This window comes from Betta splendens, chromosome 19 (assembly GCF_900634795.4).
Source record: "Betta splendens chromosome 19, fBetSpl5.4, whole genome shotgun sequence".
NCBI lineage: Eukaryota > Metazoa > Chordata > Actinopteri > Anabantiformes > Osphronemidae > Betta > Betta splendens.
The window spans coordinates 15,092,859-15,120,758 of NC_040898.2; the positions used below are offsets into that span (position 1 = coordinate 15,092,859).

The following is a 27,900-nucleotide window of genomic DNA, read 5'->3' on the forward strand; positions in this document are numbered from 1 at the left end:
TGTCATCTTATCATTAACGCTTTTATTAATCGTCATCACGTTGGTTCCGTCTTCCACGGTGTTTGGCCGCAGGGGGCGCTGTTACCGCTGTCGAGTGCCAATGACGTCACCGCACATTGAGCTGAACTTTCCAGCTGCTTCAAAATTAGCACGACAGCCTCAGCCAAAAGTCTCACTCTTCATTTACGGCTCCGTGTCTCTAAATGTGTCATCCAGCGCGCATCACCTTTTCCACAGCGCTGTGTCAGAAGTAATCTGAGTTTAGAGCCAGAACCGAGGAACAATAGGAGAACATTCTGTCTGGACCAGACAACGAGGACCTTTGTGAGCGCAGGAGCAGAGGCCGTTCACAGAACTGAGCTGCCAAAGACCTGCACCAGTAAAAGAGCCATCGCAGCGCTGCTGGTCCCACACGCGTGCCCACCGGCGCCACAGTTTATGACCTGGATGCACTTTGGATCAGCTCAGTGAAAAAGCTGCTGCTCCTTTAAACAAGAGCCTTCAAAACCCATTTAGCCACAGCAGTAGAAGTAGAAGTCAGTGTCATCACTGTAATAAAGCCGCAGCAGCTTCTGGACCCAGTTGTTTGTTATTTACTTGAAATGTTTGAAATTGTGTTCAAGATGCATTAAGACAAAGAACAACAGCTTTCCTCCCACCTACACACGGATGTGCTCTTGACAGCACTTTAAAGAACTGAATGAGTCAGGTCATCAATGACACACTCCAAAAATATCTGTGATATTACTGAAAAAAGAGACTTAGAAACTCCACAGACAGTAACACAGGACAGAAACATTCATCTGAGCAATAATAAAACCAGCCAAAACTAAACCCAACTGGAGAAGTGTGTGTGTGTGTGTGTGTGTGTGTGTGTGTGTGTGTGTGTGTGTGTGTGTGTGTGTGTGTGTGTGTGTGTGTGTGTGTGTGTGTGCCATCAGCCTGTACAACTCTTCTGTCTGTAAGTGTTGATCTGTATCTGTGTGGCAGAGTAAATACATATGTGTGTATATGTCTGCAGCAGGAGTTTATTTATACATATTTATTTTTATATTTATACATATATTACATGTCTGTTCTGATAATACTTTTCCTTCTATCCGTGAAAGCGATCATAAGAGGGCATAGCAATTTCCCTCTGGCATAAAACCGTGACAAATAATACCTGCGTATTCCCTAAAACACATCTACAGCTGTTTTATCAACCACGGTACATCTTAAACACGTTAAAACAAACTACAGTGACGTCAGACGAACTCCTTAAGCATCACTGGATTCAAGCGCCTAGCGCAGACGGATTGTATGTTGCGCCAAGTCGAACGTGATTGGTCGACTATCATCTAGCTAACGTGATTGGTCAGACACGTGGCGCGTGACCAAGGGATGCGTTCACGGATTGAGGGTTTTTCTGTATTAGCTAACAATCTGGCAACAGCACGAAACGCCTGCAAGATTTATCATCCGTGTCTTCATGGAATTATACTCCTGTATTTAAAACGCTCAGTGATGCTGTTAAACATGAAAATGAGCGTATAGTTTGTTAAACATGAAAATGAGCGTATAGTTTGTTTCTAGTTGCTGACTCTACTGTTTTATCTACAGTTATAGTTTATTTAAATATTGTCTCAACCCTCAGCAAAATGAATGCTTGCTTAACTTTTGCGCAGTACAAATCTGCATATTTGGCTCCTGACGTGGACCCTGACTGATTCACTTCCCATCAGCTGTTGGGCTTCTGTTGTGAACAGCTGACTCCACCTGCTGTGACCACAAACCAAGAAATGTCCCTGAACGAAAGAGGGAGGAAACTCAAACCTGTCAGTGCAGTAATTAGAACATGAGTTCTGAAGTTTTCCGTTCGCCTTTTTATTGGCATAAAGAACCTTCAGTCCTGAACACGTTACATACAACAATATCAAAAGAATAAATCCAAAGAGGAAATTCTCCCACTAACCCAAAGTGCACAGAGAAATGCATTGGGACCTACAGTTCACACCTGTTAAAAATCTGCCAGGACATTAGATACATACATTATAGACTACAGCAGGTTAACGAATCCTCTATAACAGCTGCATGATGTAATGTATGAGCACAGGGCCGAGCTATTTACAGTTGATCCAAAAGTGTAGTTCTTCTTAACCATTTCATTTATTATACATATTAACATGTACAGTCATGTTTAGTGGGGAAAAGTGGATTCTCCAACGGCCTTGAAATGAGACACAGTACACATTGTTTTAAAAGCTCTCTATGCTCAATTCCTGCATAAATAAAACTAATACAAAAATATACCTCACGTTAAACTGAGCCATAGCAGGAAAAGCACTGACAGCCATGGTGGAATGATAAAAAACACGTCTGTTGGAATGAGGTGGAGGAAATAAAGATTTTAGGGGTAGTACAGGGTTAGGGGCTTCTAGGATGAGCTGCAATTCCAATGGCAAGACAGCAGGTTAATGGGAATGTTTGAGGTTGAGGGTGGTGACTGGTAGCAGACACTGGCCAGCGAGAAGCGTGCAGATGTGGAGTGGGTTGGTGTTTGGTCAACCGCCCTTTCCCCTCATCTCTGCAGATGTGCTGAGATTAGTAAACGTCAGCAGCACAGCTACGTAGGGGGGTGAACAGTCCGTGTTGGATTAGTAGTGTTTACATTCACAGGTATATCCAATCATACTAAGGCTCAGGAGGCTGCCATGTGTTCTCAGTGTGTGTGTGTCTGTTGATCCTTCTGCGAAGTAGTAGTGAAGCTACTTTTTCTTGGAGTTGACGCTTTTGCAGACCCAGTTCATTCCCTCCTAAAATGGAAGACAGAAGCACAATGAGAACGAGAAATTAAAGGAAGATGAAATCGTGTGAAAACGCTCAACTCACCTGAATGCCCTCGCCGGTGATGGCAGAGCAGGACTGGATCTGCCACATGCGATCTCGAATGGTGTGCAGATTGAGCCCCTCTGCGATCTCGGAAGCAGGGGCGGCCGTCAGCAGGTCCTGCTTGTTTGCAAAGATCAGCACAGGAACTCCGCTCAGCTTCTCTTCATCCAACAGCTCAGCCAGCTCCTGCAACAAACAAACACACACCGTTTGGTCCTGGATGAAATCAAACACAAAAAATTCTCTATAAGCAGGAGGAAGTCCAGTGTTGCATAATTTGTACTGTTCACAGGAACACAAGGAGCCACGTGTGTTAAGTGAAAGAACTTGATCTTTGTGTTTTACAGTTTGTAAAGTAAACAGATCTACTTCCTGACACGTACCTGTCCCGTTTCTTCAAACCTCTTCCTGTCAGCACTGTCAATGACGTAAATCTGGAACACAGTGTGAGTTTACTTCCCTTTCAGAAAACATTAATGTGAATGCCTAAAAAGTCTTATTGTGTCGGGTGCCTCTGGTTTCACTCACGAGTACATCAGTGTTTTCGAAGTAGTTCCTCCAGTACGGCCTTATCTTCCTCTGGCCTCCAATGTCCCAAACGTTGAGTTTAAAACCCTGAGACTGGACACTCTTAATGTTGAATCCCTGCAGACAACACAAGGATCAGTTCCAAATTTATTCAGGAACATGAGAACAGGCCTGAACATGACGCTGCTGCGTCTTCGGAGGCCAGAAGAGCAAAGGGTTCTGCAACAATGGTCCAAACTACGCACACTGAGCCTGTGTGGGTCCACAGAGCTTTGTTTGCAGGACTCAGCTTCGCTGTGTGTTTGTGCCTATACCTGTGTGGGGGTTATGTGGCTGATGTCCTCAGACGCCAGCTGTTTGAGCAGGGTGGTCTTCCCTCCGTTGTCCAGACCCAGCAGCAGTATCCGAACCTCCTGGTCTGGAGTGCTCTTCAGCTTACGCAGGATGGACAGCAATCCCTGCAACACGGAAACAAGTAAGAGCGGCGATGCTCCTCTGCGAGGAGAACAGTGTGCAGCGAGCGTCCACGGTGGGAACCTTCCTTTCATCCAGCCGGATCTTCACCTACAGGCCGAGACGGTGAATTTCTACTCACTTTTTATGACGTACATGCCATTTGCTAACGGTACCACCATATGGAGTAACAGCGAATCCAGTCACATGAGCGCAAGTGGTTTGTCTTGAGCCTGGAGTAATATGTGATCGCTGGGCGCAGACGTGAGCTAAACATGCTAAGCTAATCTCCCCTGATAACTGAACCAAGCAACAAGGCAGCGTCCGCAGCTGAGCGTTTTAATACAGCGAGTGTGGACGTCGATAAACACCAGATATAGAAAAGATGCTCAGTTGCTTCAGTTCGTTTTTTATTTACACACATTTACGGTGAATGGCTCCTTATTGGGATAAATTCAACTCACCATCTTGTTGCCTTCTCTCCTGGAGACGCCGCCGAGGGTTACTAAGGCGGGTGACGTCAGACGCACACTTACGCACAATCCTTAAACTCAAGCTGCATTCAGGGACTGTCTGTGAACGTATAAGTAAGTATTTACGCATTAATCCAGTCACAGATTAAACTTTTTTCGTAAGCCTTGGTTATATTGTGTAAGTAGAAAAGAACGCAACATGACGTTAAATCATACACAGTTAACACAGTGTGTTTGTGCACATGTTTGTAAGATTTATGTCCAATAACTTAGTGCACGTGCATTTGTTTGTTCCAGTCACAGAACAAATTGTAACACATTGACAAACATGAAGTTATGTAACTTGATCAAACGGTCAAATAATGATTCATACTGGCAGTAAACACAAAGTATTTGCTTTTATTTCAGGAAGTAAACGTAACCACGTGTCCGGAAGTCTCCGGCAGCACCCGTCCTAGCTAGCGATTGGAGGACGCTATGCCACGTGCACACTGCTCGCCCGTAGAGCATGCGAGATTCACCTGACAGGTGGGGTTGTCCGGCGCTGGTCCCGGCTCGCTCAGGTACGTGTGGTGCTTCTGTCGGTAGACTGCAGCTGTGTGTGCCGGTTCGGTTCGGTTCCGGGTTGCTCCCGGTTCTGCGTCCCCCCGCTGGTTGCCTGCTGGCTGTTGCGTCAGCTGTGGCGGACGTGGCCCAGTTAGGCGCCTTCAAACCAGGCAGTTGCTCAACGTGCTCGTGTTGCAGAACTGTTCGATTGTTAGTCAACAGTTCGGTTTCCAGGTGCTGGTTCCGCTCTAGCCCACTGATCCAGTTTGTCCAACTCCTGTTCAGCCTAAACACGCGTGAGTTTAACACGTTTACTACCGAGATGTTGTCTTCTCATACTTCGATTACAGATCAGAAGAGAGAACGTGTGTTTACTGGACAGCTGGTTGCCATTGAAAGCATGAGCTTTGTCATAGAACAAGTCCAACTCAGACCCGGTCCAGTTAGACACAAACTGTGGCCTGAACATCAACAGCAGCTGTAGTCCACGCGTCCTTTTTGTTTCTATACTGTTTTATACTACACACACACACACACACACTTACTGCCTAATGTGCAGGTGCATCAAAATCACACCACAGGTTTTAATGCATTAGTGATTTTCTTTCTGGATGCTTCTCTTCTGGGCTCCTTTTGTTTCCCCTGAAGCTCTGCAGAACTTTATTGCTCCACAAACGATCCACCGGTTGCAGATGAGCCTTCAGAGCTCGGTACTGATTACACTCTCGGCGCTTGTTTGTGTTGTTCTTCCTATAAAGCCAACATGAAAGGGTTGGCACCACAGTGCTGACGTGTGCTGGGACGTCTGGACGCAGAGTGAACCTGTGCTCAGCAGCTTTAGGCTCCTCTGGACCAGAAACAAGAAACAAGGAGCAAACTGCTGCAGCTGCACAAACCCAAAACACAACCTGTGGAACCATTTACCAGGAGGCGGTCAATCATTGGTAGCGACGTTTGGGCCTTGAGAGGAGCTGGAGGTTGTGTTTATTCTGGGATACGCTGGGTTTGAACCCAGTGGCACCTATGAGCAAACAGCAGCTTCAGCAGCTTTAGTTAAGGCTGAAGCTGGGCTGAATTAATGTATAGAAGAGCAGCTCTGAGATGCTGATCTCTGCTGAACCACTTGATTCATTGAAGAGACGCTGCAGCTCTAGTTTGCTTATTTGTTGTCAGGCAGAAACAACATATAATTAGACATTTGGTTTAAATCACTGGATTATGAAAGTAGTCACTGATTAACACGCATTTAGATAAACTCCCAACAGCTTTTAAGGTTAAAATAGATAAATGTAAAAGCTGATGGATGAACGGAGCATCTGAGCGTGTTCTGTTTATGGATCCTGTCCAGACGCTGCAGATTCTCTGAACCACGATGGCTTCCAGCTCATTCGACATCGATGCGCCACGATGGGACCAGACTACATTTATGGGCCGACTCAAACACTTCTTCAACATCACTGACCCCAGAACAGTGGTCCTGCCCGACTCCCGCTTGGATGAGGCCAAAGCTTTAGTCGAGAGCTGCAGGTAAGAACGTGGACGCGGTGGATAACAGAGTGAATACAAGGGCAGTTTAAACAGCTGATCGGTGCCTTCCGTTCGTTTTGCGTGTCTCTGTCTCTGATGCTGCAGGGCAGGATCCATCCCTCCCGGCACCACAGAGGAGCAGCTCCACTACGCCAAGAAGCTGTACGACTCCGCCTTTCACCCGGACACAGGGGACCGCATGAACCTCATCGGCCGCATGTCCTTCCAGGTCCCTGGAGGCATGGCCATCACCGGCTTCATGCTGCAGTTCTACAGGTAGCGCCTCGCTGCAGGTGAGCCCCGTCTGACCGCGAGCCCGCTTTGAACAGCCCCTCTTTCCAGGACCGTTCCTGCTGTGGTGTTCTGGCAGTGGGTGAATCAGTCCTTCAACGCTCTCGTCAACTACACGAACCGCAACGCCGCCTCCCCCATCACCCCAAAGTAAGAACCGGACCCTGCAGCTTCACGAAACTGACTCTAAAACCTGTGAATGTGATGTGACCTGGAGCTAGTGAGGCTCAGAGGTGAACAGCTGTTGTGTGTCTCAGGCAGATTGGAGTGGCCTACGTCACTGCAACTAGCACCGCGCTGGCGACCGCGGTCGGACTCAACCTCTACACAAAGGTCCGAGCCCCCAGTGTTGGCTGAGCGCCTGTGTGTAACGTGTCACTAACCACACGTCTCTACCCGCTCCTGCAGAAAGCGCCTCCTCTCGTGGCTCGCTGGGTCCCGTTCGCAGCCGTGGCAGCAGCCAACTGTGTGAACATTCCTATGATGAGGCAACAGTGAGTCTGTGCACTCTGTGATGGAGGTGGGGGTGACTGTAGGTGGCGCTAGGCCGACTCATCGTCTTTCCTCTGTCTCAGGGAAATTCTGAACGGCATCGCTGTCACAGATGAGGATGGCAACAAACTGGGCCACTCCAGGGTCAGCGCACCTCCACACTCGTATGTTCTCCTTCAAGCACATGAACTGATCCTCTGTGAACTTCTCTGTAGAAAGCGGCCGTGAAAGGCATCACGCAGGTGGTCGTCTCCCGCGTTACGATGGCGGCTCCAGGAATGAGTAAGCACGGACGTTCACGGTTCTCGCACCATTCTCCTCCTCGTTAACGCGTCTGTTTCCTCCCGTCAGTCATTCTACCCGTCGTCATGCAGAGGATGGAAAAGCTCAGGTTCATGCAGGTGAGAGTTGTCCCTTCACTACACATGTGCAGCCGCGGCCTCCACTCGAGTCGAGTATCAACGTCTCTGCCTTTTCACAGAGAATCACTTTTCTCCATGGGCCGATTCAAGTTATGATGGCAGGAGCGTTGTAAGTAGAGGCGGGGGTGTAATGCAGATTTCACAGGTGTTTCACAACAACAAAGTCAAAGAGTAACCTTGTGTTTCAGCTTGATCTTCATGGTTCCGGCTGCCTGCTCCCTGTTCCCTCAGCAATGGTGAGAAACCTGTGTTTGTTCTTGTAATTATCAAGTGATTTATGGCCAGATGTTTGCCAGCTGACGGACAGTAAAGAGGTTTCCATGGAGACGCTAAACGCTGCTAAACTAAAGGCTTCATCTCAAACAGCTCCATGGCCGTGTCGAAGCTGGAGCCGGAGCTGAGGGACGCCATCGCGTCTCAGTACGGGAGCAGCGTTCAACGCGTCTACTTCAACAAAGGCCTCTGAGGCTGCGACGCCCCATCGGCACGTGTTTGACACCAGACGGGCTCTTTCATGTTCCTTCACCCTCCACCAGTCTGTGCCTGGGTGAAGCTTGTGGGGGTTTTAATTTCATCTTACTTTTTTTTTAATCTGACTCTGTTTTTGTAGGTGACCTGTGCCTGTTACTTTACACTTTACAGTTGAAGAGGGACCTGTAAGCAGAAACCAAATGATCTCACCTCAGGAACGCAACATTACTTTTCCACTTTAACTTGAATCTGTGGGTTTGTCCTTTATGGTCGACTTGTTTTCTTTGGCTGATCACCGTTGGTGTTGGAAAAAGCTCCTTCTGTTTGTTGAGCCTCGTTAAAATCTGTGCCTTTCACCAAGTTGGAGGAGGAACGACGCTGCCGGACTTAGTTTTTAAAAACATTAGTGTTTATGCAAATGTAAAAGCTGAAGAGGTCACTGAACGTGTGGGAGTGTGAAGATGCTGCCCTCTTCTGTCAGGACGCGGATGAAAGGGTGCATGAGAGTTTGACACGTGAATCATTTGTGTAAACTTTGAGTATTAGCTGGAATAAAACTAGACCTGTTGGTAATCTGTCTTCTGGGTTTTTGATTAAACCTAAATCATCTGCTCGACTCCTGTTTCACTCTTGTGCTCCTTCGCTGTGAATTTTACTTCAGTAGCTACATACTGAAATACGACTCAGCGAAGGAGCACAAGAGTGACAAATAAATAAAACCAACAGGCGTAAGTAGTTTCATATTTCTTGTTTCTCTAAGCTACTGTCCAGTAATTGTTCACATAGTCCAGTATTTTGTGCACGTCTGATGGAAACCTGGTCATTGTTGCTGAGTATCATCCTTTTACCAGTTTCATAAGCTCCAAAAGACCTCCTGGGTTTAAGGGTGTCTGCATTTCCACACATACTCTCGGCTCCTGGGTTTAGTGGGAGAACAATCGGATTCAACAGCACCTTCCCCCCATCTGCTCCTGTCCTGGCTCTGAGCAGCTCCACTGACCCAAAGCCGAGGTTCTCCTCGGCGGAGCTCCGCTTGGGCCGAGCCGCAGCGCCCCCTGGCGGACGGAGCGGGCAGGCGTCCGCCAGGGGCGGGGGAGGAGTCCCGCTGGCGCTTTATAAAACCGCCTTCACCCCAGAAACGAAAACACTCCTGAACGGACCGAGTTGCGCTCACGCCGGCCTGGATCAGAAGAGCCGCCGCGTACCGTCCCTTTAGCGGAGCAGTGCTGGTGACGTCGCCACATAAAGGAAGGCGCTGCGTGACGCTGCAGCCGCATCTGGATCCAGACCGCGACGCATCTGCGCAGCTCACATCGACCAGAGGCTGAAAACGTCGCATCGGTGTGCGCCAAAATGCCGCTTTCCGTGAACGGCATCCTTTGCGCGCTGGCGCTGCTGGCGCTGTGGCGGCCGGAGCAGCTGACGGAGGCGTGCAGCTGCGCTCCCGTGCATCCGCAACAGGCGTTCTGCAACGCGGACGTGGGTGAGTTCACGGGGCTCCTTCGGCGTGTTTACCTGGGCCATGTTGCGCCAGGCTCCAGCGGTTTGCACCGGGACAGACCGCTCGGGGCCCGCACGGCACGCTCGCAGACACACGCAGATCCCATTGCGTTATTTTGTCATGTCCCTTTAGCCAGTGGTGACCAGGGAAAGCGGACAGTGGCCTTTGGGGAGTCAGGAGACTGAATCGTGCTCAGCGGCAGCTCATTCCTAAAATGACCTTAATGAACTTTATGGAGAACATCCCCTCAGATCTGCCTGCAGCATCTGGGTATAGTTGTGTGGAGCCTGGAGAGGAGAACTAGTCTCATATGAGCACAGGACGGAGTGTGTTGCCATCGCTGTGCATGAGATCAGTGTGTTTACCAAGCTTCACCCTCTGCAGCAGCGTGTCCAGGCTTTTTGCAGGGCAACGTGGCACACGAGAGAAAAAGAGCTGAGAGGAGAACAAGGGATGGAGAGTGGGGGGAGAATCTGAGCCACAGACTGTGTCACATCACAGGCTCTGCTCCGTCTTTATTTCCACTCCTCTCTTTCTCTTTGTGAGGGTGGTGCTGCAAGGAATTGCAGGAATGCTGCTGGGGTTTTCCCAACTTAACGTAACAGACACACACTATGGCCCACTGCCATGCATGGTGGTCTCTCTCTCTCTCACACACACACACACACACACACACACACACACATCTGGCTGTCAGCTCAGGGTGTGTTTTAGGGGAAAAAGCAGTAAAACCAGCAGTCAGTAAAAAATGCATGGTATTCAGTTCATCACCATCTTTCGTTTCTTCCACATGCACTAGTCTGTGTGGGGAGGTGAATGTCTGTAATCTAATATTGCAAAATGACCGCTCTATTTTCAGGTGTGACTCAATTTCCCGCTGAGCTGGCAGCTCCTAGACACAGGAAGTTGTGTACTTGCATTGGTTTCTGAAGGGTGTGTGACTCAATGAAGCTCAGCAGTGGGGATTCTGAAGACGAAGCATGGGCTCTGGTGAAGATAAGGAGCTGTGATGTGCTGAGAGGAACTCTGAGACGGGAAGCTTTCAGGGAGGAGGCTGGGATTCAGGCCTGCAAAGGGCAGAGTTAGAATGGAGCTGCTTGTTTGGCTGCACTGAATGCGCACATAGGCAACAATGAAGCGGCACTGTGGACAGTTACAGGGTGTGACAATTGGGATTTGTTTTGGTAGAATGGGATCCATCCCACTCAGTCAGTCCCACACACACACACACACACTCTGTACGTGCAGGAGCAGCATGCACGTGTGAGTGTGTGTCACCTTCTGTTTTTCAGGCTGAATGATCCTCCAGGACGGACCACAGACCACAAACATCAAGCAGCGTCATTCACCCACCACACAACACTCACTCGCATATATACATGTAGGGAGGCAAACATCCTCCTTTCATATAAATCTGTTGGCCACAACGGGGAAGTTCCCGCGGCCCGGCCCAGTCAGACTGTCCAGAGGCTTCTGGGCGCCGTGGACAACAACACACCGCTAAAATGCATGTTGTCTTCATGAAAAGCAATTAACGTGCAGGAAAAGATGGACTCTGCAAGCCTCTCGTCCTGCGTTTGCACCTCCAGCTAATTTGGCCTGTTGCCGTCCTGAGGTTCTAACACTGGAGCCTTTTCAGTGTTGACACCTTTTTGACCTCATTCTCCAAGACGCGACTGAGCTGGGCCTGAAGGCGGCTTGTGTCGGGTCGAACAGAAGGACGGTGAAGGTCTGGAGCAGAACAAACCACACTAAGAGTCAGAGATGATTTGCTTTTCACTGGAGGATGAAAAAAGAAAGGGAGAGTCATGCGGTGGATGGAATGGGGGACGCTTAGGATGTGGTGCGTGTTCATATGGACTGCTCATGGAAAACATTGCGTAGTGCAACTGATACGGACGTACAAGTCATTAAGTGTCGTCCTGGTCGGACGGAGAAATGTGGGTCAGCTGGTGGTTTATGGAGGAGCTGGCTGGCGGCTGCTGATTACATGTCTTTGTGATTGCCGTGATGTCTGCAGGCCTCCTGTGGGCCGCTGCCTGCACAGGACGCGCTGCAGTGGGGAAGCCAGGGCTAAACACGTCTGCAGCACACAGATCCGCACGCTCGCATGCAGTCTGCTGTGAACAACGGGGTGATTTCCCCTCAGTATCGCATCCTGCTGCTGATCCTTTGCTCATTAGTTCGTGGCTCAGAATGAGGTCAGGAAATGAGAGCGGAAAAACTGGGAGGAATGCAGGAGCGGGTGCCAGCCAGGTATACTGCTGCGTGTTTATGTGTGCTCTCCGGCTGCTGCTGCATATTTGCATAGGGCAGAGGCTTGCTTGTAAGGATCTGGGATCAGCGTCTGAAGCACTGCCTGCTTCAGTTATGAGAACATTTGTCTGATCTTGTCATTTAGCCCCAGGTCCAAGAACACATGGATTGTTTCACTCCTTCTGATCCCTTCGTGTGCGGCGTAGAAACCACCAGATGCAGCTCAGAGCACTGTAGACCTTGAGAGGAAGCTGGTGTTTAGCCGACCACTGCTTCAGAGCTGGGATACCAGGACTAGTGTCATATCTGCTTTAACTGTGCCACAGGGAAGCGCATGCTGTTTGAAGGACACTGTGTGCAGCAGCGATGTCAGAGAGACGCGCAGGAAGAGGCGATGAGACAGCAGATAGGAATAGTTGTGTGACATCTCCACAGTAATTACAGGGCAGTAATGAGGGTGTACAAAACCACCTGACAGCCGGAAACAGATCAGACCGAGGCCAAACAGGGAGGCTGCAAAACCAAAACAACGGCTGGCACTAAAACCGAGGGATTTATCTGCTGTTACAGGTTTTACATTTTATGGGTTATGCGTAAAAAACTGTTAAACTACACAAACATTAGATTCACTTAGTTTAACTCCTGATTCAATATTAACGTTTAATCGGTGTCTGCCTCTGAAGTGTCTGTTTTATACTCGTCTTCTCGTTTATGTTGTTATTATTACTCTTCTCGTTTCATCTGTAGGAGAAATGTCTTGTTCTGTGTCCCAGCTTTTCTAATTTCAGGCTAAGGTGAAATTAATCGTTGGTTGCAGCCTCACATTTGAATCCATTTGACTCTGCTTGCAGTGATTCGAGCAAAAGTGGTGGGAGAGAGAGAGGTGGATTCTGGGAATGATGTCTACGGGAACCCCATAAAGAGGATCCAGTATGAGATCAAACAGATCAAGGTGAGGAGTGTGAATCCGTCCAGAAAAGCCACAAGAGCAGGTCGAGTCATTAACTCACCATGTGGTTGATTCCAGATGTTCAAGGGCCCAACCCAGGACATCGAGGCCGTCTTCACTGCCCCGGTCTCAGCCGTCTGTGGCGTCACCCTGGATACCAGCGGCAAGAAGGAGTATTTGATCTCAGGTCTGTGCGACCTTGATCTTTGTCTACTTCAGAGAAACACGGGGTGACGTATAACATTGGAAGTCTGGGAACAGCAGCTCTGACTGTCTGCAGACAGGCCAGGAAGCAGCTGGGCATCACACACAGACTGATAATCAGATCCCAAACCGCAGGCGTAAACTGCCAGGCTGGTAAAGACGAGGCAGTCACGTTTATGTTATTATGGTTAATGATAAGCTGTTGTCTAAACCCTGTGGAGCCTGGGAGTGACCTCGTCTGCAGGAGCGTCAAGGTTCTTGTCTTTGCGCAAGGTAAGATGGCAGTGAAATGAAGAGAGAACTCTGCTCTCATGACATGGAGTAATTAAAATAAGATCAACCAAAGCCCAAGTTTATCAAATACCATTCATATGTTGGAGTGAGCAACAAGGATAGATGAAAACAAATCCCCCACAAACGGAGGAGAAGCTGAACCACCAGGCTGTACATCCACACCCGTCTCCTTATGTGGCTTCATACCAGCGTGAATATTTCTCCTTTAGCGTTCTGACTTGCAGTCAGCAGCGTTCTGGTTTCCCCATCAGCCACAGATACTCGCCCCTAATTACCCAGAGTTGTAAGAGGGTGAACTGCTGATGCCAGCGTTTCCTCTCTCGGCCTCGTTCTTGTTTCTCTCTATGTAGGACTCGAGCTCTTGGAAAGAAAGTTAACTCTGAAAATGACCCATGCTGATTCTCTAGTTTAATGAGCAGGAAAAGCTCAACATCTTCAGAGTCGTTCTGCTCTGACTTTAGCTTTACTGGTTTGAACGTTCCCTATTTCTCACTCTTTCACAGGCAAAGCTGAGGGTGGTGGGCAGATGCATGTGACCCTGTGTGACTACATCATGTCCTGGGACTCTCTGAGCACCACCCAGAAGAAGAGCCTCACCCAGCGCTACCAGATGGGCTGTGACTGCAAGGTGAGGCCATGAGTCTGTCTGGTTTATGTAAATAAAGAAAGGCAGCACCTGTGACTAGAAATCAAACCCAGACATAACAGAACCAATGAGACGAGGCCTCCGCCAGAACAACACATACAAGGACAAACAACTGTTGTATATTTAGCAGAGAGAGTCTGGGGAGTTGACATTGGACATTATTTTGTGTTACTGCAGATCGTGCGCTGTCCTTCTCTGCCCTGCGAGATCTCTGCCCCAGAGGAGTGTCTGTGGACGGACCTGATGATCGAGAAGCAGGTGCACGGACGTCAGGCCAACCACTACGCCTGCGTCAAGCGGTCGGACGGCTCCTGCTCCTGGTACCGCGGCGTTGCGCCTCCCAAGAAGGACTTCCTGGATGCAGAGGACCCTTAGTGACGTAGCACACCTGGCTGCCCGCTGAACAGCCTGATGGAAAATAAGTGTAAATGATTAAATTGAAATTAATTATAACAACATCAGGCAAGGAGGTAAAAAAAGGTATTATGACTGAAATCTGAACTATCAGCTCATCTGAAAACAATCTTTAGCCTCTTTGTCAGTCTGCGCAAGAGCCCTTCTTTCAAGCTTAACGTTGACCAACTCTGAAGAGGCTCAGAGGTTGTTTTCAGACACAGCGTCTCTGTAAAAATAAATCAAGTAGCATCATGAGACATAGACTGGTCAAGTGATGATGTAACTTCCTCCTGAGGCTGGCGTCAGGAGGAAGTAAACCCTTGAGACAGAGCACTTCCTGCCCCGCTAGCTCTTTAAGAGCTTAGTTCCCTGATCTGAGGACAGTCATTCCACACACTTCTGCTTTTATTACCTCATTCTCCATTTTATTTCAAAGTCAAACTCCAAGTTGCCTTTTTTTAAATGATTGTCGCCTCGTTTAATTAACACTTCTCTTATCTCTGCCCAAGACATGCTCTGCTGTTTCTTTAAAGGAAGACATGATTCATCGCGCACGGCTGAACTTTCCCAGTTTTCGTTTTCTCATAGTGATGCTCACCAACAGCCTGTGACGTCACAGGCCTCACTGGACCAGTCTATGCTGTGTGAAGACGAGTGCTCTAAATTTAAATCTGCTGGCGAGGTGAAACAGCGCCTCTTCACTGCCCTACAGTCCCATCAGAAATAACCCTGACTGCTCACATCACCCTCCATCTCATCTGCCCCAGTATGTAGCTGTAGGAAACCTATGCATATACCTTTATTGTTATTTACCGCATTAGAACTAGATTTGCACTTTGTGAGGATGAGCGATGTGAGAGTTAGCGTTTGCCCAGACCGACAGATCCGCCTCAGGTGCAGATATTTTGATGCTTTTTGGTGACTCTTGTTAGAAATAGTACCTGCCGTGATGAAAGCTTTGGATATAAGGGATCTTTATGAGTGAAAGAGCTTGTGGGATGTGATTTCAGCATATTTGACTGTAAATGCAAACAGCAGTTTCATGATTTGCCAATATATTCAGATGGTTAATTTCATGAGTAGTAAAGTTGCTTAATGTAAGCTTTGACTCGTCTTTCCTGCTCCTTCCAGTTATTAATTGAGCTTTGTCGCTGTCCTAGAAAACAAGTTACTCAATCAAAGTTTACAGTGCTGTTTTATACACCTCAAGCTACGTTAACAAAAATATATATATGATGGAGTATTAGAGGCATAATTTAAGAGTAAACTCTTTGCATTTCCCATTACTTTGTATTTTTTCAGTGTTATTATTATACCTGTTTTGCTGTCTTTGTCTATGATGTCTTAGCTGTAGTTCTGAGCTGAGAAGGTCCTCTTGCGCTGGAGTAACGTGAGAGTGAGAGAGATTCATCCTTTCTTGGAGAAATGAGAAGTGGGTTCATTGTGTGACTAGAGGCCTGTGCATGTGTTAATGCTTTGTGTAAGTCCGGGCGAAGGACTAAATATTCAGTATTATCGAATTAAAACACAACATTTGAAAGAGTCAGTGCTGCCTGTGTGTTTCTTGCCTATAGGACTCTGAGCTGTTTTAAACAATAGACGGTCCAAAAAACTGCACATTGTCTTTGTTTTGTTTAAGACACAGAGGAGGCAATAACAAATAATTTAATTCTTTTATATTTTTATTATTTTTTTACCATTACAAATAAACCGTTCGCACCTACTGATCTCCTCCTCGGCGCCTGCTTATCCTAGGAAATGTATCATGAAACCTTTGAGGCTAGCTAGCCTTCAAGGCTACATGTAGCTAGCTAGCATAGCGGTTGGTCGGCCTCTTCTCACGTAGTCCAGCTTTTCGTAAAAGGTTCGTCTTGAAAATAGCTTGTAGAGTATATCTGCAACAAAATCGGTCCTTCTTCCGCCTTTATCCATCGTAGAATACAAAATACAACAACAACTGTTTGTGGCTAAGTCATTTTGCAAAGTGCCGCCTTCCAGGCGCTCACGAGCGCTTATCCAATCGCGTCCAGCCTTCTCCTTTTGCGTCGCAGACTCGAGAGCTGATTGGCTGTTGCATCTGGCTGCGTCCGTCCACCTACACCTACAGGACCTTCCTGAAATATGATTGGATACTACATGTAATAGCGTGTGTCATCAAGAGAACAGAGGATCGAGAAGGATTTACGATTTATATGTGAAAAAAATGATCGACTTTGTATGTTTAGTCCAGCAGTGAAGGCTTTGCTGACAGCTGCCACTGCTAATATGTGATGACTGTTTAGTTTACGTCTTACTTCAGTTTTATCTGAACACTGAGTCACGTCAACTGGAATTCTTCTGTTCCATACTTCAGTTTTGTAGTTTATTTCCTGCACTGACCCAGAGTCTTACTTAAGCTTGGCCTTCACTTGACTGCTGCTGATTTCCCACAGAGGCTGACAGGGTGTGAGTCCCTGTGTTGGGAGACGAGCAGACAAATACGCTCTAATAGATGTGGCGATCGACTCAAGCAGGAAAATATTTGAGAAATGTGCAGGCTGAGCCCAGACTGGGCGGGTTGTCATCTCAGCTCATTCTCCCTCAGTAATGTCAAACAGGAGCCTAATAATCAGAGGTGTCAGAGGGGAATTCATTTAAACTGTGAGGTCGTATTTCCATTATGACACTGTGAGTTCAGGTTCGAGTAGCTGAAGTGTCTCCGGTTGTGTGAGAAACGTGTTGGGGAAGCTTTTAGACACTGCTGACAATACAACGACCACAGACCACACACAGGATGAGACAAACTCTCAACTTGTACAGGCTCATATGAATGAAAACAAGCTGACTGTGTCCAGGGTGAACCTGCCTCACCAGGACCAGGACCCACCCACCGTGAACAATTCTCTCCTTCCATGAATCAAATGAGGAGTTGTGGATGTAATGATGCACTTTGGGACACATTTTCAGAAAGACGTAGGATAAAAGCAAAATTCACATAACAGTCATGATTAGCTGCTTAAAGACTTTTTTGTAATTCGTGTCCAGGCAGCGCCCCCTACTGGTTGAGAGAGGAGGCTCCTTAGTGGTGAAAGCTTATTCAATGATGAGCCTGGCCAGTGTCTAAGCTAAATTACTCTGTGGATATAATAAACCCTGCAGTTTATTCCTTTCATAAAACGTAACCTTCCAACACTTGGTGTCAATGATGAGGTGTTGTTCACGGTAGGTGTGATGCCATCCAGTGGCCGCCAGAGGACATGATAGCATCTTCAATCACACCAAAGTCCATGTGAGGCAGAACAAATGTTTATTCTTCCTGCTGATGAGTTGGGTCCAAATAGAGGAAGGTGGTGCAACACAGGGAACCTTAACTCACCCAGATCAACAGCTGTGTGCAATGTAAAAAACAGCTTGTACTTAATGAGCATCACTGCACATTGAAACAGACCCTCTGTTTTATTTTACTGCTTGCATCATCCCTCCTAATTGAAGTCATATACAGTTATAGACTGCAAAATGTTTAATTGTGTGTTATCAGTGAGAGACACTGGAGCCGTGAGAGAGAAAGGTGAACACAACAAAATGGCGCGATAAGAGGCAGGAAAAGTTCAAGCGTGGATGAGGTCAAGTGCAACAGAAAGAGATCAGCTCCACAGAGAGAGAGGAAACAGGAATAGATTTAATGAGTGAAAGAGAATTCATGGGAGAGCGGCAACGAATAAGGAGGAGGCTGTGTGTGTAGGACGCCTGCTAGTTTATTTACATGACTCACCCTTCTCATGCCCAAATAGTGGCACTGGTCCACCGTGACAGACTCTGAATATTCATATACACAGTAAAGGAGCTGCTATGTGACATGTGGTGATAGAGAACCCTTTCATTCATCCTGGGGAACCAGGAGGCTTTGTTCTACCTGAGCAGATGTTTGCGGTCTGGAGAAAACCTCTTGGAAGTAGTTACAGGCCTTTAAGTTGTTTTTACTGCTGCTGCGTTGGTGAACAAAGAATGACAACTTTTAAGGCTACACAGAACATTTAAACACTATGCTACATGTTCAAGTACTTCTCATATGTTCACATGTTCGAGCGTGCATTATTAGGTGCTTTTGTGTGTGCAGTACTTGGAGTGTGTGAGGCTGAATTCAGGAGTGAGGTCAAGCTCGTGAGCGAGGAGGGAGGAGAGAGAGTGAGTGCAGCGGGCGTCCTTCTGAGAGGAGACTCCGTTAGAGTCGGAAGAGAAAAGACGAGAGCCCGGCGCCTCTCCAGGAGCTGATCCCATCTGCTGAGATGCTGAGAGGACGCCGCTAGCCTCCAGCACCGTCGTCACGCGCTCTGGACTGCGCGTCGTGTCGTGATGGGGACTGTCAGTGAACTGTGCGCCTCCAGTTTCCAGGCGTTTCTGTGTCCGACTGTGCGACCGGGGCCACCGGCTGCATCCACAGGTGAGAAACGCATATTTACGTATAATTTATTTGTACCTCAATGAGTAAACAACCTTTAGTTTGACCAGTTCCACACACTGAAGTTTATTTACAGTACAACATAACTTATGAACTATTAAATAATACAAAATATAAACTGGTAAAGTAAAGTCTACTAAAATAAGCTATCATAAATGTTTCTGTATTTAATATTGTTTAATTTTAGATAAGATCTTCAAAATTACAGACATATAAGTCTAGAACTTATGAAAAAATTATATTGGAACTAAACCAATTTTCATATACACATTACACAGTACTGCAGTTTTTTCTCACATGTAGTACTGTAAGTGTGTGACAAAAGAATGAATCATAGATCCTTAATATACACGTTTATGCTGATGGATATTTCATATGTAAAGCAATTTGAGTTTGTACGTTATATAGACCTGTTTTAGATGTCTCCATATCCCACAAATGACGGACAAACACGGTGAGATGTGAAGAGAAAGACTGGCACTAAGTGCTATCAGTGTGCAGTTGCCGTGGTGATCTGCAGTTAAGTTATCAAGACATGGAGCGCTCTGTGTGTGTGTGTGTGTGTGTGTGTGTGTGTGTGTGTGTGTGTGTGTGTGTGTGTGTGTGTGTGTGTGTGTGTGTGTTTGCCATGCTGTGTTTCTGACATTTGTGTTCATGTACACACGAGGCTGTTTGTGTGAGATGGTGGGCTTGATTTGAGAACATGACGCACACTCAGCGTCCTCTGGTCCAGGATCCTCCTTTCCAGTGGGCGCAGGAGTGACATCACCTCCATCGCTGCCCACTCTGTGCAGGTGCTGTCATCAGTGGGCTCATTTAAGCAGTTCACTACAGAAGAGCAGCATAGTGCACAGGTTGCGTCCATTTGTCTTACTTTTATAACTTCACACTTCTGCTTTGTCTCTGTGTCATTTCCTTTGCTTTTTTACACATTATTTTTATGCCTCAAGGACTCACCATTATTCATCAGACTCTGCATTAGTTTCCTTTCAGATGTATGTCTTTGCATTAATCCCTCATGTGATAAAATATTTATAAGTTGATTTATTTTTTGTGTTGCAGTGTACATTGTTCCACAAAAAAGTCACGTTTACTGTCAATCAGTATCATTTACTGCAAGTAAACAGTCCCTCTAAAACCTGATACTTTTTATATTTGTGTGAACCTTCAAGCTGCTAAATTACAGCATCTTCTTCTCTTCCCCATCAACATGTCCTGTTTTAGTGTGTCCAGCTCTGTATAAAGCCCTGATTTAGACCCACAGCTGCAACCTTTTCCCTCCTTTCCTCTTTCCTTCCCTACATCCTCTCCTCTCCCTTCCTCTGCTCTTCACACTAAGGTCATCCTACTCAAACCTGCCTCCCCAGTATTTACGCGCATTTGGATGATTATTTTGAGTGTCTTCAGGCATTGGGGCATTTATTTCCGTACTGTACCTCAACTATTTTTAAAAGATGTCTCATTGAGAACACTTTGTGCCTGAAAGTAAGGCCACAAATGAGACAGCAACAGGGTGGAGTACCGAAACTTTAAAAATGTGAAACATTTACACCAACACCCAGGCCAAAAGACACGGACATGGTTTTATCAGCAGACACACCCTTACACAGTAAAAACACGGCTTCTTTACTATACTACTAGACGAAAGATTAAAAACAGTAAACACATCAACCAGAGTTCGAGCTCTAATTATTCAATATTAGTATCCTATAATCAAAGCACAATAGGTCATAATATTTAAAACTTATGTTTTAGCTTAATATTTTATGTTTTTGACGTTATTATTGTTGTTCATCTGTCCACACGTGTCGGACTTCTTCTTCTCTGGTGGTAAACAAATGGCCTAACAGAGATTTGTTTGCTGCTCTCTGATTGGCTGCTGGGGCCGCGACCGCGCCTGCGTCATCGTGCCACCGCACCGGCTGTGTCTCCAGTTGTCATGAGCCGCCGGTCTAACGGTGACTGTCGGGGACGCGCTTCGCTCTTTAAAGTCACTTTCAAGTGAAGCATTTCACCACTGAGCTTTTACCCGACGTTGCCCAAAGTTGCCGCCATGGTTGTGAAGTCGGAGGACGGAGTTGGTAAGTTGCCTAACTCGCTTTAATGAGTTGTTCTAAGTAAGTCGGGCTAATCGAGTAGCAGCTAATTAGCAGCTAACGGAGCTCTGTGCTGATCCGCGTGCACGGATCGTTACAAACATGTAGAGCTAATGCGTGTTAACATTTATTTTGCCATCATTAGCAAACGAAGGCAACATGTCCTCATCTGACTAATTTGTTAACACACTTGAAGAGACTTTAATAACACAAGGGATCCATTATTAACAATGTGGATTGAGGCCAGACCCCCAGGGCTTAGGACTTACTGTGCACATGTCTATAAATACAATCAATGCACCCATTTACTGGTTGGAAATGGAGGAATTGCCCCACAAAAGCCCTTGCGTGCACGTCAGGCTCCGCCTATAGAGAGACGAGAGCCCGTGCAGACGCTGCTGAAGCTAAATTTAAGTGTTTCCTGACAGCTGCACTCCTCTGCTGTTTGCTCTACAAAGCAAAGCCACACATACAGGATGTGATCTGTGGCGAGTCGTCCACGACTCAGCACGAAAGCTGAGTATGAACCGTTTAAAATGGTGAGAAGCTGTGTGGATGCGTCCAGTTATCATAACCACAGCCTTCTGTCACTCTGCTGAGCTGGTTATCCTCAGGCCAGGAAACACTGGACAGTTATCGCCTTGTGATTACTAACATGGACAATAATTGCCTTGTAAACAGTACCAGACTCTGGAACACTCTCTCCTTCAAAACACACATTTGCAGTTCTAACTAACATGCTTTGCCTGGTTTCCAGTCAGCTGCAGGCCCTCTTTTACTAGAGAGGTGAGTGTTTAGTCATTTGTATGGTTCTGGAGGCCAGGAGCGCTCAGACACCCTCCTCATTTCTTTACCATAGGCCGGTTTGAAGACGCATGCGAAACGGCGCCTCCTCCTCATTCTCTTTCGACACATTCACATGGAGTAGCCAGTGTTGGATGCTCTGCTCATTGAGGGAGGGAGGAGTCCAGACGGACGGGGGGAGGAGGGAGGGAGAGGAGAGTTCAAGGGTTCCCCCCTCACAAAAACACTTGTCCTCGTCCTCATTTAGCTGCAGCTCTGGTCCACTCCTCTCCTCCTGTGTTTGAGGATTAACGAGGCTGGGAGCCTTGATAAGAGCACTGGGATTGAAAAGATCACACAGAGCTGGATTATTGTTCCCGTTGGAAACTGGTGAGGAGGTACCAGGCTGACCTGGACTGGATTTATTGTCTATGGAGAATTGAGGTCAAGCTATAAGCAGTTCTGGTGATAGCATCAAGTAAGAACAGTTTTTGCTGCACAGGTGACACTGGGACATGCAGAAAAAGAAGAAGACCTTTTTCTGGTATGGAGCTCCAGATTGTGACACAGATGTGTTGGTGTGAAGCGTTCTTCAGAAGTTTATCTGAATGAACATGTGTGAGGTCACGTCTTTCATGGAAACGCAGCCTGAACGTACGTGAAGTAAGAGCTGATTGATGCGGTTTCTCATTTTCATCGCTGCTTCAGAGCATGTGATGTGGTGGAGTAAACTTCAGTGTCAGTTGTTCTGTTTCCTGCATCACGGACGCTCAGTAACCTTTTGACTGTGTTTCATCATCCGCCATGAATACACTTGCTGTTATTTCCCCTCCTAATGAACAGCCAGAGGGAGGAAGTGAGCGAGAGTGCTTGTTTCACTGCCTCTGCTCACAATAGTGTGTTATTCGTGTCCTCAGGTTTATAATAAGAGCCACTCCAGCTCTTAACCCTCTCTCTGGGCGTGCGGCATGTGTCGCTGTATGTTCTCAGTATGTAAATTATATCTGTACCCAAGATGCTGCACCTGTCGCCCACGCTGAGCTTCACTGAACTGGCCGAGCACAGAGTTAAAGGCACAGAGCAAACTTTAAAACGCAAGATTGAACCTGATGCTTTCGAGGTGGATTATTGTAAAACCACTCATTTACGTTCTCTGATTTCAAAGTGAACGCGCAGTAATACTTGGTCTGTGCTCCAGCCTGCGTTCTCCTTGTCTAGTTAGTCACTTTGTTTGCCGTGTTGGTGCAGAGGTTGACTCTGAGTCATTTGTGGCAAAGTGAAATGAACAGTTGAATCCCAGCGTGACGCCTCTAATGAGGCCGAGTGGCGGCGGCGGCGGCACAGCGTGGCGCGTTCTCCGCATCACTTTGATCTTTTTTCACCTTTGCCTCTGCTTGGAACATTTTATATGAACGTTGCTGCTGCTACCTTTTGTTGTCTCCTTTCACAGCAGCCAGTCACGGGCACGTCCCTCCTCTACTTATCATTGCTCTGCAGATAGAACGTGAGCTTACATACTATCAGAGCACAGTTGGTCGTGTACCGTTGTGGGTGTGCTTTAATAAGGGTGAGGCAGCAACACGTCTCAGGAGAAGCTGCAGAACTTAGATCTCACTGACTACTAGAAAAAAAAACAAGGCTTTGAAAAAAGCCATTCGTTTTATAGCTATATTGCTAATTGAGACACAATCAGGAAATGGGTTTTAGATCATGACCTTATCATTGTGTATAAATTACTTTAATTTATTGTGTTCTGTGATGAGTTGCATTTTTGCAGTAGACGTGGAAGTTGGGATCTACTGTTCATGTGCTACAAAGGATTTAATTTCATCCTTCTGTTTGGGGTTTGGATGTTGGGGTGCAATTTGGATGAAAGATGGTGTTGCCATAGTAACCAGAGCAGTGGGACTCTGAGTTTCCTCTTTTTTCTTTGTACATACATGTGTCTGTGTCAGTGTTTGACTGCTACATTTGCTTCTGTGTCCTCAGTGCCTGATGACCTCAGTCCAGAGGAGAGACAGGAGCTGGAGAGCATCCGCCGCAGAAAACAAGAGCTACTGCAGGACATACAAGTACGCACGACCACCATGTACATCTCTCTGTGAACGCCTCAACTTTCTGCTCTGTTCGTAAGATGAGTCAGAATTAGGTGAACTACAAGGCGGCAGATATGTTTGAATTACCTTCTTCTCAGATAAGTCTGGATGTTTAGAAAAGTTCAGATCAGAGGAGCAAAAGGAATCATGAAGGTCACTGTTCATCCAGGATCAGCTTCATGCATCATGTTCTTTGTGTCCATGTCTAGACCAGTGTACTGAGGGTGGGGGTGCAGGCGTATGACCAGTGGAGCGTCACTGTAGCATTCAAGGCAGATGACCCTGTTAGTGTGTGTGTGTGGGGGGGGGGTAACACACACACACACACACACACACACACACACACACACACACACACACCCTTAGGGCAGCGACTGAGACTGGACTGATGGAGTTTATTGCCAAAGTCCTCTCTCGTGGCTGTTCTCGCCCCCTGTTGCCTCGAGGGCTGATGGGTAATGAGCCATGAAATATTCCAGTAATGGAGACAGGTGACGCTTTTTGGTTTTAAGGACAGGTAGCCATGGAAACGCTCATGGAGGGATTCAGACAGCTGAACTTGTTTGCCTTCATGAGGGTGATGAAGCCTGATTTCCACACACTTGAATCTGAGACTCCGGCCTCTTCTCTTCCATAATTATCTCGGCCCATTATGTTTGTGCTGGGCTGTGTTTCCCCCATAAACCCGGCCTCAGAGCGGCTCTGCTGGGCTTTGAGCCGTCTCCTCACCAGCGTGACTCTAACACAGACTGGGCAGGGCTAAATCTGGGTCGACTCTGACCCCAGAACAGGTGCTACAGCTCCCACAGAGGGCGGCTCTCACCCACAGGGAGAATGAGTTGGACAAAGTCAGAGAATGAATCTCGTCTTTGCTTGTGTTGGGGTTCCACTGGGTCATCTGTCCTGTAAAATCAGGTGTAGTGGTCTGTGCCTGACGTAAACTCCAACTTCCCTTTTGTTTCTCTCTCTCTGCTCTCAGCGGCTGAAGGATGAGATAGCAGAGGTTACCAGTGAGATTGAAAGCCTGGGCCTGACTGAAGAGAGGTACAGTATCTCTGAGCAGCCACCTCTCTGCTTGTGTGTAGGCAAGAAGCGTCCACTCATCTTCTGTTATAGTGGAAAAGCCCGACTCCTCTGCCTCATGGCCAGTAGGAGTGAAATTTAAAGGTTGCATTGTAGATAAAAGGTGTGGATTATTTTCAGTGGAAAAAATTCACCGCATTATTTCAATGTGTCTTAGGAAAAGCATGCAGAGGAGCAAACAGATGGCCATGGGCCGAAAGAAGTTCAACATGGACCCCAAGAAGGTGCGACAGAATTAATTCTTAATTAAAGTATTCGTCATTCTAAATTTCTAATGCTTCGTGTCGGCTTCTTCTTCAGGGAATTCGTTTCTTGATCGACAGCAACCTGCTGAAAATCACCAGCGACGACATTGCCCAGTTTCTCTACAAGGGAGAGGGGCTGAACAAGACGGCCATCGGCGACTATCTGGGGGAGAGGTGAGCGATGCTGACTCCCCCCACATTAACATTAACAGACGAGCCCGGGCTCATCAGTCCAACACAAACAGAGCCGGTTTTAAAGGATCATCCAGTAAATCTGTGGCCGATGCATCACATCTCATCCAACTGTAGCTGCCAACTCTGAGCTAAACTGAGCTGACTTTACTCGTGTGTGTGTGTGTGTGTGTGTGTGTGTGTGTGTGTGTGTGTGTGTGTGTGTGTGTGTGTGTGTGTGTGTGTGTGTGTGTGTGTGTGTGTGTGTGTGTGTGTGTGTGTGTGTGTGTGTGTGTGTGTGTTTGCCATGCTGTGTTTCTGACATTTGTGTTCATGTACACACGAGGCTGTTTGTGTGAGATGGTGGGCTTGATTTGGGTGTGTGATTTGTATCGTGTTGTGCAGAGATGACTTCAACATCAAGGTCCTACACGCCTTCCTGGACCTGCACGAGTTTACGGACCTGAACCTGGTGCAGGCGCTCAGGCAGTTCCTGTGGAGCTTCAGGCTGCCTGGCGAGGCTCAGAAGATCGACCGCATGATGGAGGCGTTCGCCCAGAGATACTGTCACTGTAACCCTGGAGTGTTTCAGAGCACAGGTACGAGAAAGCGAGTACAAACGGCCTATTTTTACTACCTACAACCACCGACGATCATCGGTCCAATTAGTCAAATCCTTAAATGCGCCCTCATTGTTTTTCACAGATACCTGCTACGTGTTATCATTCGCGGTGATCATGCTGAACACCAGCCTACACAACCCCAACGTGAAGGACAAGCCCTCTGTGCAGAGATTCACAGCAATGAACCGGTGCATCAACGATGGAGGCGACCTGCCGGAGGAGCTGCTCAGGGTGAGAGCAAACTGACTGAGAAGCTGCTTGTTGAGGGACGCTCATCCACCACCCAGTCACCTCACTGTCCTTCACCCTCATCCATGTAGAACCTTTACGACAGCATCAAGAATGAACCCTTTAAGATCCCAGAGGACGATGGGAACGACCTCACACACACCTTCTTCAACCCTGACAGAGAGGGATGGCTGCTGAAACTCGGTAGGTTAACGGAGCGGTTCAGGCAGAGCAGAGGGCCCTCTGCTGGACTGGGCCTGTCACACACTGAAAGTTGAAGCTTCCAGATTTGTTTCAGTCTTGTTGACATTCTCCCTGTTTGTGTGTTTCATGGTTTTGGCTCCAGGAGGTATGTACCTAAGCCCAGACGTAATGCACTGCTTTGCTCCCTCCCTGGCTGCTCACATTCACCTACATCGCGTTAGTCAGAATGAAGCGAGAGGATTCATTATTATCCTGTTTCATCTGCTTGATGTGAAAAAGCCAGTCAGCTTAACTTCTGCTTTAAACAGCCATCGCCCCATGCTTTAACCTCAGCTTCTGCCACCTGCTGCTTGTGCTTCACAGTGTTGTTGGCATCACAACCTCCAGTTTCCTGCTCCAGCTTTTCCTCAAAGGATCACTTGTGTTTATTCTTCCTCAGGTGGACGAGTTAAGACCTGGAAGAGACGCTGGTTCATTCTCACAGATAACTGCCTCTACTACTTTGAATACACCACCGTAAGTCACTTCTGTTTTTACCTCACGGTTCAGAGGGTGAGGAGGAACTATTTAAAATTAGAGGTTTTAGGATTTATACTTAGAACCTGAAAATACCTTCTTGGATCTCACGTTGTAATTACTTCTCTCTCGCTGCTGTTTACAAGGATAAAGAACCCAGAGGAATTATCCCACTGGAAAATCTGAGCATCAGAGAAGTGGAGGACTCCAAGAAACCGGTGAACCATTTAGCTTTACAGTCGATGCCTTTCCTCATAAAGTCTTAATCAAATGAACAGAGTGTAGATCTAAAACTGTCACAACCTTCATATCTACCAACACTTCCTGTCAACTCCCACCCTCTGTTCTGCCTTTTAACAGAACTGCTTTGAGCTCTTCATCCCTGACCACAAAGATCAGGTGATCAAGGCCTGTAAAACGGAGGCCGACGGGCGCGTCGTTGAGGGAAACCACACTTTTTACAGAATCTCTGCCCCGACCGCAGAAGAGAAAGACGAGTGGATCAACAGCATCAGGTGAGTCGGACTCTGAAGGATGTGATGTGATGATTTCCTGGAGGTCTCGTCTCTACATCTGCATCTCCCTCGTGCAGAGCTGCCATCAGCAAGGATCCGTTCTATGAGATGCTGGCTGCTCGAAAGAAGAAGGTGTCGTCTCTGAAGGGCCTGTAGCGCAGAGGACTCCGCTCTGAAGAAGCTCCTCCTGTTGCACTTTGAACCTTTGCACCTTCAGTGCCAACGTCCTTCTTACAGGTTTGACTGCTTCATGGCATCATCTTTAGATGAAGCCTGTCTGTCCGTCCGGACCACCTGGGGCAGTACTGCAGGGCTCTTTGGCCTCAGAGCTGCTCCGACATAAATCTCCTCCTGAACTAAAACGATATCAGCTGGAAAAGTCTTTGCTTTAGTTTGCTGCCATGTTTTTTTTTATGAGCCCGTTTTAATTTTACTGCTGTTCTTGGTGCAAACCTTGATGGAAAATGAAAGCAGTGCATAAACAGCTAAATATTTATTTATTCTGATTTCTTGTAATTTATTGTTTTGTTCCATTAAAATTACATTTTCCATTTTTCAGCTGCCCGTTAAATTTTTTTCAGC

At 47.1% G+C, this 27,900-nt stretch overlaps 4 protein-coding genes across 7 annotated transcripts; 3 read left to right on the forward strand and 1 right to left on the reverse strand.

Annotated features, from left to right (window-relative positions):
- Positions 1-1,842: 1,842 nt before the first annotated feature.
- arl3b (ADP ribosylation factor like GTPase 3b) lies at positions 1,843-4,441 on the reverse strand. The gene is made up of 6 exons (XM_029134336.3): positions 4,317-4,441; positions 3,714-3,857; positions 3,400-3,516; positions 3,255-3,305; positions 2,872-3,057; positions 1,843-2,795 (listed from the first exon to the last, which is right to left on the reverse strand). Exons 1-6 carry the CDS (start codon positions 4,317-4,319, stop codon positions 2,748-2,750), a joined length of 549 nt encoding a protein of 182 aa, XP_028990169.1. The 5' UTR covers positions 4,320-4,441; the 3' UTR covers positions 1,843-2,747.
- sfxn2 (sideroflexin 2) lies at positions 4,313-8,647 on the forward strand. The gene is made up of 13 exons (XM_029134320.3): positions 4,313-4,439; positions 4,734-4,888; positions 6,220-6,398; positions 6,504-6,674; positions 6,741-6,839; positions 6,947-7,022; positions 7,098-7,183; positions 7,265-7,325; positions 7,397-7,463; positions 7,533-7,582; positions 7,663-7,712; positions 7,792-7,839; positions 7,970-8,647. Exons 3-13 carry the CDS (start codon positions 6,244-6,246, stop codon positions 8,067-8,069), a joined length of 963 nt encoding a protein of 320 aa, XP_028990153.1. The 5' UTR covers positions 4,313-4,439; positions 4,734-4,888; positions 6,220-6,243; the 3' UTR covers positions 8,070-8,647.
- A 538-nt stretch (positions 8,648-9,185) lies between these two features.
- Positions 9,186-15,863, forward strand: timp2a (TIMP metallopeptidase inhibitor 2a). Its single transcript, XM_029134333.3, has 5 exons — positions 9,186-9,557; positions 12,683-12,783; positions 12,859-12,967; positions 13,782-13,906; positions 14,102-15,863. The coding sequence occupies exons 1-5, from the start codon at positions 9,428-9,430 to the stop codon at positions 14,297-14,299; spliced, it is 663 nt and encodes a 220-aa protein (XP_028990166.1). The 5' UTR covers positions 9,186-9,427; the 3' UTR covers positions 14,300-15,863.
- Positions 15,864-18,523: 2,660 nt separating this feature from the next.
- On the forward strand, positions 18,524-27,876 carry LOC114845810 (cytohesin-1-like). 4 transcript variants are annotated; one of them, XM_055504554.1, is made up of 13 exons: positions 21,922-22,027; positions 22,140-22,181; positions 23,627-23,709; positions 24,713-24,777; positions 24,974-25,040; positions 25,117-25,235; positions 25,638-25,831; positions 25,938-26,086; positions 26,176-26,288; positions 26,725-26,803; positions 26,950-27,021; positions 27,164-27,318; positions 27,396-27,876. In XM_055504554.1, the coding sequence occupies exons 5-13, from the start codon at positions 24,981-24,983 to the stop codon at positions 27,472-27,474; spliced, it is 1,020 nt and encodes a 339-aa protein (XP_055360529.1). In that variant the 5' UTR covers positions 21,922-22,027; positions 22,140-22,181; positions 23,627-23,709; positions 24,713-24,777; positions 24,974-24,980; the 3' UTR covers positions 27,475-27,876. The 4 variants fall into 4 exon arrangements, with proteins under 4 accessions (XP_028990133.1, XP_028990134.1, XP_028990135.1 ...); XM_029134300.3 differs by lacking the exons at positions 21,922-22,027; positions 22,140-22,181 and adding an exon at positions 18,524-18,740 and having other exon boundaries at positions 26,176-26,287; positions 26,727-26,803; XM_029134301.3 differs by lacking the exons at positions 21,922-22,027; positions 22,140-22,181 and adding an exon at positions 20,630-20,839 and having other exon boundaries at positions 26,176-26,287; positions 26,727-26,803.
- Positions 27,877-27,900: the final 24 nt, after the last annotated feature.